We start from the raw sequence: 13584 nt of genomic DNA on the forward strand, positions 1-13584 counted from the left end.
GTGTCGAACTTGCATTGTGATGATTTGAAGATATTAGGTTGTTCGTATTTATAGTATGAGTTATTGAAATGACAATTTTGATGAGTAATTAAAACTTTTAAGTGTATTGATGAGTCATTGAGTGATAAGTTAAAACTGAAATTATATAATGTATGAAATAATTGTACTTTGGCAAGTGAAAATATTTATATATTGAAAAAACAAAACATAATAGAATAGAAGATGAATTTGAAATGTGCCACATCAGAATTTGGTGAATTGGCAAATATTAGAGGATGTGTCATAAATTAAGAATTTTGTAGAGTTCTGTTTTAATTATTATAATAGATAATAGATTTTTTATGGGAGTTTAAGCAGAAAAGAGGTTTAAAAAACAATAACCCATCAATTGCAACTAAAAAGGAATTTGGACCTTTGATAAAAAAAAAAATTAATTGATGCAAAAGAGGCTATAGTTCTCAATTTCACATTTTAATATCAAACTAAACAACAGCACAGAAAATTCTTGCTCACAGAATAGTGAATACCAAGTACAAGTGGCTCTTTTCCAATAAATAAAAATAAAAACCAATATCTTAGGGAATAAAACAAAAACATTCCAAAATTGTGTTGCATGTGATGCATTGCATCCTACTGCAGAGAAAAAAGTTGAGCAGGCCAACTGCGTCTCTGACCATCCGGACCAACACCAGCAGCTTCCATGGAAATGTCAATGCTGCGATGCTCAGTAGAACGGACGATGCTGACACGCAAATCAATCTTCACAGCAGGGTAGACTTCAGTGCCAATCGTTTCCGGGTTTCCCTCATTTTCTTCGCCCAATCCAATGGCAACGGGTTCATGGAAAGTTAAGATCGTTTGCGACCAATGTGTTTTTGGAGTGTAAGGGGATGTTGACAGCACAGCTGGTGTTTCCCGGCAGAACCTACTTGTAAATCCAGTTTCAAACCATAGGACAACTCCATAACACCAGCAACATGTTTTAGAATTCAAATTTGTTTTTCCGTTTTCTGAAACACTCAGTTTTGGTTCCAAAGAAGCTGTTGCAGTGAAATCAACATCATTGTGCTTCATGGTAGCCAAGTCAAAGTTCTGGTAGGAAACAAACAATCCAATTTAGCGAAGTTGATATATACAACTAAAACCGATGATAAGAAACTTACAATTGGACCCATCTATTATAGATTAAAACAAAAGTGATTTTAACTTTATATTTTTTAAAAACGAATTTTATGAGAACTTACTCCAAAATAGTATAAGTTATTTCTGACTCACCTGTTACAGATTAAAAAAGTAATTTTGACATTCAATAACTTATCAACATTTTTTGATAAGAAAATTTTATGAGAAGCTTACCAAAATAGCTTATCATTTTAAGCATGTTTTGAAATCTCATTTTCAAAAAATAGTTATAGCAAATAGATGAAATACTTAAGTTGATTTTTTATGATAAGCTATTTAAATCATTTCTTATTTGAAGCTTTATTTTTTAAATTCTTTTAAAAAAAAGTTATAACAGAAAGATGAAATACTATAAAAGTCATTTTAGAAAAACTGTAACAAACGAGTCGTATATCCTCAGAAGTCAGAATGATTGCAAACATAAAGTTAATTACCAAAATGGAATAAAGAATTCAGTAATATAATGTCTTGTAACATATTCACGTTACAAAAAAGACACAAACCTGAAGAATAGTCGAACTGGTAACTAAATCTTGATGGTCTATGACATCAACTATAGGATATTGGGCAGCATCTGTCACAAGCTCCTTCCCAATGCAAGACATGTCAAAATCACAGACGTTCTCCCAAAATGGAAGACTGGTACCGCCTTTTCCAAATCCAGCAACAAACTATATAAGAAAAACCAGAATAAATAAAATATGTATATATAAAAACCTAACCATAAAAAACAATTCTTGACCAAAATATAGTGAAAACTGAAAATTAAACAGTTCTGGGATGGAGGAAGAGGGACTCACCATTGTTGCTGTGTCAGGAAGAATGGCACCCCCAGGCTTCAGCCACCGATCACGCGCATAAAGCACTGAACCAAGCATGGACTCATACAACAAGCAATATCCCATCCATTCACTTAACAATACATCAACACTTTGAGGTTGAATTTCAACAATTTTGTCAATTTCTTCAACCATGCCATGAACCACTTCTACAACTCCTTTGTGGTTGCCGTTGACTTCAGGTTGGCTTTTACTCAGCAAGAGACCGTTATCTTTTGCAACCTGAATTAAAATTTGAAGGAAAACAAAGTGAGCATAGAACTAGACATGTAGTTGAAAAGTTACATTATAGAAGCTACCAAGCACTAAACCTATACCCGAGATGCCACTTCTGCCATCTTGGCACTAGCCTCAACTGCAATGACCCTCGAAGCCCCTGCTTGAGCTGCAAAAAGGCTAAAACAAATAATAATATAAAAATGTCAGATAGTTTCAAATTATTGCGCAATTAAATATGGAATGTGAATATATAACCCCAAAACATGAATATGCACTTCATAACTGTGTAGTATATGATAATCATAAGTTCCTATTTCCTAAAATGAACAAACATAAAAAACAGGATTACTGGCTTCTGTTACTACCATACAATAAGTCAAAACAGGACCACTTATAAGCCCCAGAAGAATATATGGGAACGGGGTTAGAGCTAGTTAGAGTTAGACAACTGCAGTTTAGTTAGTTACATTTAGAATCTATAAGGCGATGAGAAGTTAGGTTAGTACTGGGGTTTAAATAGCAGGAGCAAGATAGAAGAAAGGCATTCAAGAATGTAGATAAGAGAACTGAGCAAAAGCCCTGTTGTTAAGGGAATCCCTTGGAGTTGAAATTTTTCTCCTAGTCTCAGTAGTCAGCATTTTCAATAAAATTATTCAATTACTTTTATTGTTTCCATCTATTTCTCTTAAACACCATGGTTAATTAGAACCCAGTGAGAAAAACAGTAAAGATAAGATAAAACAGGATGGTTATTTGGAAGAGATAGAAAAACAGTAAAGATAAGATAAAGGTTGTTAAAAATTGTTATTTAAATAAACAAGGATTACTAAATTTCCTGCTTGCTCAACAAGATTGATCGTTTATGTTAGAATATTAGAAATATCTTATAATATCTTTTATATTATATTAGAGTATCTTGAATTATTTTCTATGATCAACTTATAATCATAGAGAATCTTAGAATATCTCTCATTATTATTATGATTTATTCTTTATTTAGGATTGAGTCTATGTTTCTCTATAAATATAGATTAGTATTCAGTCATTTGTAATCAAGTTATCATAAAACTATAATCAATAATATTCAAACCCTTATTATTTTTCTCTCCTCCTTTTCTCTAAAATCCCACAACTTCAACATGGTATCTAGAGCCTATTTCGATCCTCCTTGAACGATCTCGCCTCTATTCCGCTGCCGAGTTCCCAACAGTTAGGGAATATAATTATAGTTTCTCTTTTCCAACATTCCGACATGTATCACTCGATTTCCATTCAATTTGTTACTGCCGCCGCTGCCACTATTTCCGGCAAATTTTCCTGCGAACAACAGTCATCTCCAGATCAGGTCATGCCCAAAAGCGCGTCGCCAAAAACCGTCACACGCGCTGCAAATCTCTCATGCGAGTAGGTAGATCTGTCGCTGCTGCCGTCTGCTACTGCCTGTCGTTGCTGCTGTCCCGTCTCCTACTGTTGCCATCTGTTGTTGCTGCATGTCGTCGCTGATGGAAAAGTTTTCCGACATAACCACTTCCATTGTGTGCGGAATCTCCCAATCTACACAACCCAAATTTTCTTTTAGGTCAAAAGTTGCTCCACACGCGCTCATGTGCCTCCAAGATCCGCCGTGTTTATCTCACGCGCTGCCACCAACAGCCTCAAGCTCAGGCGCGTCTGTCCGCTTTCCGGCATAATGTTTTCAGATTTGTTTTAAGTTTTCCTTCCTGGTTTCAAATTTGTTTTAAGTTTTTTTTCTTTCAAACCACATGCATACAACTTGGCAATTTATCCCAGATACATTGGCCTCATCTTTGTCCCAGATGTACTGGCCTTGCCTTTCTCTCCTTGAAGCATGTCTCTCTCTCCTTGAAGCAAATTCAAGTTTAAATATTTTGAGTCTCTGATATTATTGGTTTGAAGCTTCCAAATGCAGTTTTTTAGAAGGACGGACATTGCTTTGTTCAACTACTTGCCATGAATTTCTCTCATGTTGATGATCATTCCGGCTATCTGGCTAGCTGTATTTATAACAATTCTCTCCGACTTCACCTGCATCCCTGAGTTGCCTTTCCACCTTTTTTTATTATTTTGCGGAGCAAAACATTGTTTTCTTGTAGCAAGCTAAAGCTTAGTAAGCTTTAGCTTGAGGGGGAGTGTTAGAATATTAGAAATATCTTATAATATCTTTTATATTATATTAGAGTATCTTGAGTTATTTTCTATGATCAACTTATAATCATAGAGAATCTTAGAATATCTCTCATTATTATTATGATTTATTCCTTATTTAGGATTGAGTCTATGTTTCTCTATAAATAGAGATTAGTATTCAGTCATTTGTAATTAAGTTATCATAAAACTATAATCAATAATATTCAAACCCTTATTATTTTTCTCTCCTCCTTTTCTCTAAAATCCCACAACTTCAACAGTTTATATACACATAATTTTACAATCACTAATATAAGAAGAAAACTAGGAGACATGAGAAAAAAAATGAACCTAGGAAACTAAGGACAACTATACAAATCAAAACCTGATAACTCTATACTAAAAATGTCATTTTCCACAATTAATTATCATCATATTGTGGGAGTGCAAAATCTTATAAAAGGCATAATCCAACAAAGCTATAGATTAGAAACCATTTTTTCGATGAAAACTAATTGGAAGTACAATGCATCAAGAAGGCTATAGATTAGAGACTGTTAATTGAACTAAATATTTCACAAAAGTCAAGTATGTTTTTCACCTGAGGATGCCAGTTCCACAACCTACATCCATAACCACGGCACCATTTAGCAGAGAGGGATTCTTCAAAATTGCTTGGCCATAGGCAACCATTCTAGCCTACATAAAAATAGCTATGACTTTAATAAATCAATACTAACTTGGTCAAACAGCTTCAAATTTTCAATTTTTTCGAGTTGCATATTATTTATTCAAACCTGAAACTAAAAGATGAGAAGCACATTTTATACCTTATCGCTTAACATCTCCCGATGGATGCCAAATGAACTGTAAGACCCAAAATAACTTTCATTAACCTTCTTAATATGCTTTGCAATGTGATTTTGAGGATTACCCATCAAAGACCCTTCTTCTGGTTCTTTACCTATTAATGAAACACATGATCTTGAGCCCTTCCCATTAATAAGTTCCTTATCTGAAGAACTAGCATGGTTTGAATGATCATCCGAAACAGAAGTGGCCTCGTTTCTTCTAAAAAAACCATTAGCTACTAAACTTTTCACGGCATCTAGATCATCACCATAAGCTTCTTTAATATTCTTCAATTCCCTCAGGAGATCTTCATCCGTGATAGAAATTTGTTCATCTTCAACTTCTTCGTATTCACCAAAGTTGCACAGCAATGAATCATCTTGCATGAAAGGTTTTAGATATCTATCATCATCCCACAAAGGCTTAATACCATTGAAGTCAATTACATCATGCAAGTGATTCTGCAAATCATGTTTGGACTGACAAGATAACCCACAACTCCAACATCTGCTCTCTGCCACCTGGTTGGAAACTCGCAAATTCCAGTCAATCAAAAATTATAATATAGTAGTTCATAGTTCATATACAAGATTATTATCATTCAAATAATTAGTTAGCAGCTGAAAATGAAACAGTTAGGTACCAAACTTAGGTTCCTAACAGAAATAGATCTATACATTTTTAATTTAAAAAAGGTTAGAAATTAGAATCAAGAATATTGAAACAGTTAGGTACCAAACTTAGGTTCCTAACAGAAACAGATCTATAAATTTTTAATTTAAAAAAGGTTAGAAATTAGAATCAAGAATGTTGTACGCAAACCATTTTATATATTTCTCTTTCTACTTTCTCGTTGATTGGTAAAGAGAGTGAACTTTGTGTATGCTTGATTTCACTTTCTTGAGAGACAAAAGTGATTCTAGAAGCATAAAATTGATTGTCATTTGGGTGTTATCAAGCATAATTGCTTGTGACTCCATAATAGATTCTAACTAAGAAGCTGAGACGATATTTAAAGCTTAAACATTTGCCGCCAAACATAATTTTTAGCCTCAACTTTTTACAGTTTGACTCACTTTTACATGAATGTATTCAAACATAGATTATTATACAATTACAATCATCTGACTTTAAACCAATATCAATTTTCACCACCTAGAACCAAACATACTTTTTTCAACCATATTGATTCATTCAATCCTTAAACTGATAAAGCACAAAATAACCAACAAATAAACCCTAAATTACTATGCTAGACGCGTGTCTGGATTGGCGGTAAGTTTAGACGGATTCACATGGTGCCAATGTGATTTTGGCAAAAAACACAAACTCCAGTTTCAATAAAATCAGTGTCACTATGATTTCACCAAACTCACTTCCAATTAAAACATATACTTGGATTCCACTTTTGGAGGAACTAAAATCTATTATAAAGATGTAACATTAATTATGAGCATGTTTTGGTGCTATCTAGTAGAATTGATTTTGCCTCCAAAGTTGATTCTAACTAAAAGCTAAAATATGTAGTTCTTGAGTCCAAACGTGATTTTTACACTGAAATTTATTATTCAACTCACCTTTACCTAAATATACCCAAACATAAATCATTTTACAATCAACCCACTTTTAACTAAAACAATTTTACAAAATCAATTTTAGCCACCGCAGAATCAAACACACCCTAATTGCGTGTTTGTTCAAAACCAATTCAACGCACATCAATCGGTAGCTTCATTCCTACCGCACAATTAGAGGATCCTGACACAGTTCCAAACACTTACTAAGTATTTTCTATATCTAAAATTCAAAATAAAGCACTCAATTCAATTTCCTCAGTTCCCAAAATTCCAACATCAAACTACACTAATTTAGTTGTTTTCTTTCTTCCTTTCTGTTTCTCGGCAGCCAAACAGGTAAAAAAGCTAACGAAAATAGTAAAAAACTCGTTTTAGTCCCTGAGTGTGTGAGGCATTCTCACTATTATCACTGAATGTATAGACATTGCAAATACATCCCAAGTATCTCTTTTATCAATAATTTTATAAGCTAAATTGACCCAAAAAAAACGCATCCAAAGATTAAACTAACTAATTAAAGACATGTCCGATATCAAAAAGACTAACAAAAAATATATTTAGGTATACTTTTCTAATTTTGATACAATAAAAGACCATTGTGACAGCGCCTAATGGATGTTTACTCAAAAAGAAAATGGTGATTACTGATTAATTACCTGAGAGCGAATGTAATTAATGAGCTTAAAGGAAGCATAGAAATCCAAATTAAGAGAATTTCTAACGGAATGAAAATCAAAGTGGTGATCGGAAGCGCAATGTTGGAACAAAGAACTGGACGAACTGTAATTAGAATCACAGAAGAGACAGACGAATTGAGAGTCTGAACCTCCTTCGTCTCCTTCCCATTCGTCCCACTTTTCTTCTTCCATTTCGTCGTCATCGTCATCGTCTTCTACTTCTGGTTGTTCTACTGTGTACGGAACTTGTTCTTTTTCGTTTTCGTTTAGGTTAGTTTTGAAAGCCATGATTGAGGAGTGGCAATGGTAGTGTGAATGAAAAAGCTTAAACCCTTTCACAAACCCTAAATATTGAAACCTATACCAAAGTTTTGTGTCGTATTGTGTCTTGTTCACAACTAGTGAAATAATTATTTAAAGTTCTTTAATCACTTTCAAATCATATAATATATAAATAAATTATTACAATATTACTGCTCACACCCTTAAATTTTTTATAAAAACAAAATATCTAAAATACTCTTTGTTTATTTATAATATTTTTAACTTTATTTTTATCGCCGCTCATAATCTCGTAACTCATAACTCATCTAAAAATAAATATAAAATTAATGGAATTACAATAGTTATTTTATAATTTGGTATTCTAGACATAAAATATAAATATAAAATTTTGGATAGTATATGGGAATTGTTCTGTATTAATTTTTATTTAACAGATTATTAACTCAAAATATAAGGAGTAATATTTTTAAAAAATTGTGAGAGAATTTTGGGGTGGTCGTGGCCACCCTATATCTTAGGTCACCCAATAAAGTATGTTTATTGATTTGTGTTTGAATTAGTTTTTTTTCTCTTCAGAATATTGAATTTTAAGTGAATTCAGTTCACCTACGTTGTAGTTGTTAAGGCAAAATCTCAAATCAATGGTTTGATATAAAACAAAGGTTAATTAAATACTATAATTATGATTATAAATAATGTGTTAATTTAACATGTATTTTTTAGTGTAATAATCCAATATAGGTACTAAGCAAAGCAAGCAAAAACAATTTAAAGAAAAAACAAAAAATGAACAAAACAGAACCAAGAACGTTCTTGACAAATTTTGAAAAATCAATAATGTTCTCCACGTTTTTTCATTTTTCATCAAGCAATATCAAATCATTTGTTAATGCAAGGAAAACTCTTGCAAATTACAAATGGATTTCCAATACATCTACAAGAGATATACAACTCTCAGACCAACAAAAGAAACACTCCAAAAAAATCAAAGATTAAAATACACGACTCAAAGCAAAAGTGACAAATAATCATTATCCAGTATGGTAACATCAGTCTCTAGAATGATAAACATTCTCCAGCATGTTACAATAAATCTCTAGCATGCGGACAACATTATCTAGTATGATAACAATAGTCTCCAGAATGATAACATCATTCTCCAGTATGTTAAACATCAATCCCCAAAATAATTAACATCATTCGCCAACATATTAACAATCATTCTCCAGCATAAGTACATCTTTCTCCAACCTGTTTTGCATTAAACACATCTCTGAGATGTTTGTGTGCATCAACAAAGGATCTTCACAGTTAAGATTGATCAAGTCACAGTGAGAATCCAATTTCTAGGGTAATCGATTGGCAAATCGATTGCTTAGATAATATTTGAAAAATAACTTGACCTGTGACAAACACAATCGATTGGACAATCTATTGTGATAATTTCAATCATGTTAAGTTTGGTTGCAATCGATTGAGAAATCGATTGAACTAAATATCAGGTAAGAACTTTTTAGGCAAATACAAACAAATCGATTGGCACTTCGATTAACATCAAAATAGCTAAGTCACTGTCTTGACCACAATCGATTGGCAAATCGATTGAAAGAACCTTTTTGAAATCACAGTGAACTTTGAGCTTGTGGCCAAATCGATTCTGAGTATTTGTAAATCGATTATGAGACTTAGTAAATCGATTAAGTAATCGATTGGTGTGATTTTTACTTTGAACAAAACACCTGCAATCGATTATGAAATCGATGCATATAAGTCCACAATAACACTTGGTTAATACATTGAGATTACTTTTTCAGATCAAATAGAAAAAGAGGATTATCAACAATCAAAAAGATAGCTGGAAAAGTGATCTTGAAAGACAAGGATTCTCATAAACAAATCTTTGATATCCAGAATTGTGAGAAGCCATTTTGACCAAGATTGAAGACTACTTTTTGTTCTTTCTGTATTCTGTTTGTAATAATTCTTTGAAACAAAAACAAAGCGAGAAAATCCAGCTAGAAACTGGTGACTACTTTCTTGGGTGAGAGTGCTCAACAAGAAAGAGTTGTACTTTGATTCTGTGATAGGTTGCTGAGTATCTACAAGGATCAGAGGGTGATCAATAGGAAAGAGATCATTAAGATAGATAGGTTTCGGGGAGGAAACTGGACAATCTGTAATTGATTCTTTCTATTGGAGAAGAAAATCTGAAATCCGTTTGGATTTGCAGGACTGGATGTAGGTTGTCAAGTGGACAACTGAACCAGTATAAATCCTTGGTGCAATCTTCTCTAACCCTTATCTCCTTTGATTTACTATCTTGATATATCTGTATATGTGATTAAAATTAGATGCATGTTAAACATATTCTGTAATAAGTAATATTGTTTAATCTGATAATTTGACTTGTATGCATCTTGATTAATCTCATATCAATCTAATAAAACTTGCTAATCTTGTATGCCACAATTTAATTTCCGCTGTGTGTATGAAATTGATTTAATTTCATAAAGAACTGATACATTCTGATATATTCCGCTTATTACGAGGTCATATATACCAACAATTGGCCTCAGAGCCTAACTTTTCGAGAGGTAATACTCATAAAAGCACTATGGCCTCAAACGATTTTCTGGGAGAAGGCGCATCGTTAGCAAGACCTCCAGCTTTCAACGGAACAGCTTATATGTACTGGAAGCACAGGATGCTAATCTTCTTGGAAGCCAGTGGCATAGACATCCTTGACGCTGTTGAAAACGGTCCATATATTCCCAAGATTGCAGGAACGAATGACTCAATGATTCTCAAGCCTAGAGCCGACTGGTCAGATGATGACAAGAAAAAGGTAGGTTATAATGCTAAGGCTAAGAACATTATAACATCTGCTCTTTGTGCAGAAGAATTTTTTAGAGTGTCAAACTGCAAGTCAGCAAAAGAAATGTGGGACATTCTTCAAGAAACACATGAAGGAACCACAGATGTGAAGAGAGCTCGCGTAAACACACTTATGCACGAATATGAGTTATTCAGCATGAAAAGGGACGAATCCATCAGTGATCTGCAAACCAGATTCACACACATTGTGAATAATCTTCACGCATTGGGAAAGCAAGTGGACAACGAACAGCAGATTGGAAAAATTATGAGATGTCTAACCAGAGAATGGCAGCCAAAGATAACAGCCATAGCAGAATCTAAAGATCTAGCAAAGATGACGACTGCAACTTTGTTTGGAAAACTAAGGGAACATGAAATGGAATTACATCGACTGGACGAATCAGAGATGGAAAGCCGCAAAAAGAAAGGACTATCCCTGAAGGTTCAAGCCCAGCAATCGAAAACTGAATCAGATAGCTGCTCAGATCAATCCAGTAGTGAATCTGAAGAGCCGGAAATCGGGTTGCTTGTCAAGAAATTCAAGAAGTTTCTGAAGAAGAAAGACAACAAATTCAGAAAACCATCTAGCTCCAAGACTACTGACAACAAGACCATTACATGCTATGAATGTGGTAAAACTGGTCACATAAAGTCAGAATGCTACAAATTGCAAAACAAGAATAGAGCTACAAAATCAAAAGGCAAGGAACCAGTCACCAAAACCAGAAAAGCTTATATTGCATGGAATGATAACGATGAATCCTCTGCATCTTCTGATGAAGAAGAAGTCAACTTGTGTCTCATGGCAGATACAGATTCAGAATCAGAAAATGAGGTTAGTTCACAATCTAATCCAACATATGATGAGCTACAAGAAGCTTTCAATGAACTGCATGATGATTATGTGAATTCCATAAAACAGTTGTTAAGCACAAAGAAAATGCTTGAACAAATGAATGTTGAACATAAAGAAATTGAAAATTTATGTGAACAACTGAAAAAGGATTCACAAGAAAAATCTGCAAAGTGCATTGAACTTGAAAATACTGTTGCATCATTAAAATCTGATTTATTAAATTTTGCAAATAGTAAAGATAAGCTGAATGTCATACTTAGCAATCAAAGACATGTTCATGAAAAATCTGGTTTAGGATATACACCAAATATGCATGTCAAAAGAAAAAATAAAAACAGATCTGGTATTGGTTATATGCAAACCAGAAATGTCAAACATGGTCAAAAATCTGCTATTGCTAAGAGTATGTATGACATCTTTACTAAACCAAATAAACATTCATCCTTTGATGGCAAATGTCATTTCTGTTGCAGAAAGGGACATTTTGTGTCTAATTGCAAATTTAAAAAATTAGCCAATCAAGGATGGAAGCTAGTTTGGATAGAAAAGAAATCTGTGTTTGACACTAACCAACCAGGACCCAATTTAAATTGGGGACCTAAAACAAAATTCTGATTTTGTATTGCAGGTGTGCTTGACATCCACGAAACACTCATGGTATCTAGATAGCGGATGCTCAAAGCACATGACTGGTGACAAATCCAAATTCCTGAACTTGACATTAAAGGAAGGAGGCTTTGTCAAATATGGTGATAACAACAGAGGAAAAATCATTGGAATTGGTGATGTAGGCGATGAATCAACTGCAGTAATCAAAAATGTGCTATATGTTGAAGGATTAAAGCACAACTTACTGAGTATAAGCCAGCTATGTGACAAAGGTTTTCAAGTAAGTTTTTCATCACAATCTTGCATTATTGAGCATAAAGATGACAAACACATAAAGCTAATTGGGGACAGAATTAACAACATTTACATGTTGGATTTCAATTCTGTACCTAGTGCTGTATGCTGCTTGTTATCCAACTCAGATGAAACATGGCTTTGGCATAAAAGAATTGCTCATATACACATAAATCATTTGAATAAACTTGTCAGCAAACAGTTAGTCTTAGGTCTACCAAATAGGAAGTTCTCTAAAGATAGACTGTGTGATGCATGTGAGAAAAGTAAACTGGTTAAGACTCCATTTCCCTCTATAGACTTGGTTAGAACAAATAGAGTTTTACAACTAGTTCACATGGACCTTTTTGGACCTGCCCAAGTTAAGAGTTTAGGTGGAAACCTGTATGGATATGTGCTGGTTGATGATTATTCTAGATTCACATGGACTTACTTTTTAGCTCATAAAAGTGATACATTCTCTGTTTTCAAAAAGTTTGCTGCTTTAGTACAAAATGAGAATGATCTGAAAATTGTTTCAATAAAAAGTGATCATGGAGGTGAATTCCAAAATGATGCTTTTCAAAATTATTGTGAACTACATGGAATCAACCACATATATTCTGCCCCTAGGACACCACAGCAGAATGGGGTAGTGGAGAGGAAAAATAGATCCCTAGAAGAGTTAGCTAGGACCATGCTTAAGGACTCCAACCTACCTAAGTACTTTTGGGCAGATGCAATTAGTACAGCCACTCATGTTGTAAATAGAGTTCTCATTAGGCCCCTGCTTAGGAAAACACCCTATGAGCTTTACAAGGGTAGAAAACCAAACCTTTCCTACTTTAGAATCTTTGGTTGTAAGTGCTTTGTGTTGAACAATGGCAAAGAACACCTAGGAAAGTTTGACCCTAAGGCAGATGAAGGTATCTTTTTAGGATATTCCCAAACTAGTAAGGCCTATAGAATCTACAACAAAAGAACAAAGACCATAGAAGAGTCAGTTCATGTAAAGTTTGATGAATTATTTACAGAAAACTTGAACAAAACTCCTTCTAAGGTTGATGACTTTTTGGACGAAGTTGTAGAATCTGAACCACTAGAACAACCTATAGCTGACCCTCCAACTAGATCAGACCTTGTAGAACCTATAGAAACCAGTGAGTTGCCTAAGGAATGGAAGTTCAACA

At 33.8% G+C, this 13584-nt stretch overlaps 1 protein-coding gene across 1 annotated transcript; it reads right to left on the reverse strand.

Annotated features, from left to right (window-relative positions):
• Positions 1-450: 450 nt before the first annotated feature.
• LOC101514466 (probable protein arginine N-methyltransferase 3) lies at positions 451-7889 on the reverse strand. Its single transcript, XM_004498618.4, has 7 exons — positions 7474-7889; positions 5219-5761; positions 4990-5087; positions 2339-2417; positions 1983-2243; positions 1686-1853; positions 451-1092 (listed from the first exon to the last, which is right to left on the reverse strand). Exons 1-7 carry the CDS (start codon positions 7780-7782, stop codon positions 631-633), a joined length of 1920 nt encoding a protein of 639 aa, XP_004498675.1. The 5' UTR covers positions 7783-7889; the 3' UTR covers positions 451-630.
• Positions 7890-13584: the final 5695 nt, after the last annotated feature.

The sequence above is a fragment of the Cicer arietinum genome, chromosome 5, assembly GCF_000331145.2.
Source record: "Cicer arietinum cultivar CDC Frontier isolate Library 1 chromosome 5, Cicar.CDCFrontier_v2.0, whole genome shotgun sequence".
NCBI lineage: Eukaryota > Viridiplantae > Streptophyta > Magnoliopsida > Fabales > Fabaceae > Cicer > Cicer arietinum.

Excerpts from the sequence above, each read along its gene's own strand:
- LOC101514466 (XM_004498618.4), bottom strand. The coding sequence starts at position 7,782 with ATGGCTTTCAAAACTAACCTAAACGAAAACGAAAAAGAACAAGTTCCG. Across the intron at positions 2,244-2,338 it reads TGGCAGAAGTGGCATCTCGG|GTTGCAAAAGATAACGGTCT; the intron begins GTATAGGTTTAG and ends ATTTTAATTCAG. Across the intron at positions 1,093-1,685 it reads CCAGTTCGACTATTCTTCAG|AACTTTGACTTGGCTACCAT; the intron begins GTTTGTGTCTTT and ends GTTTCCTACCAG.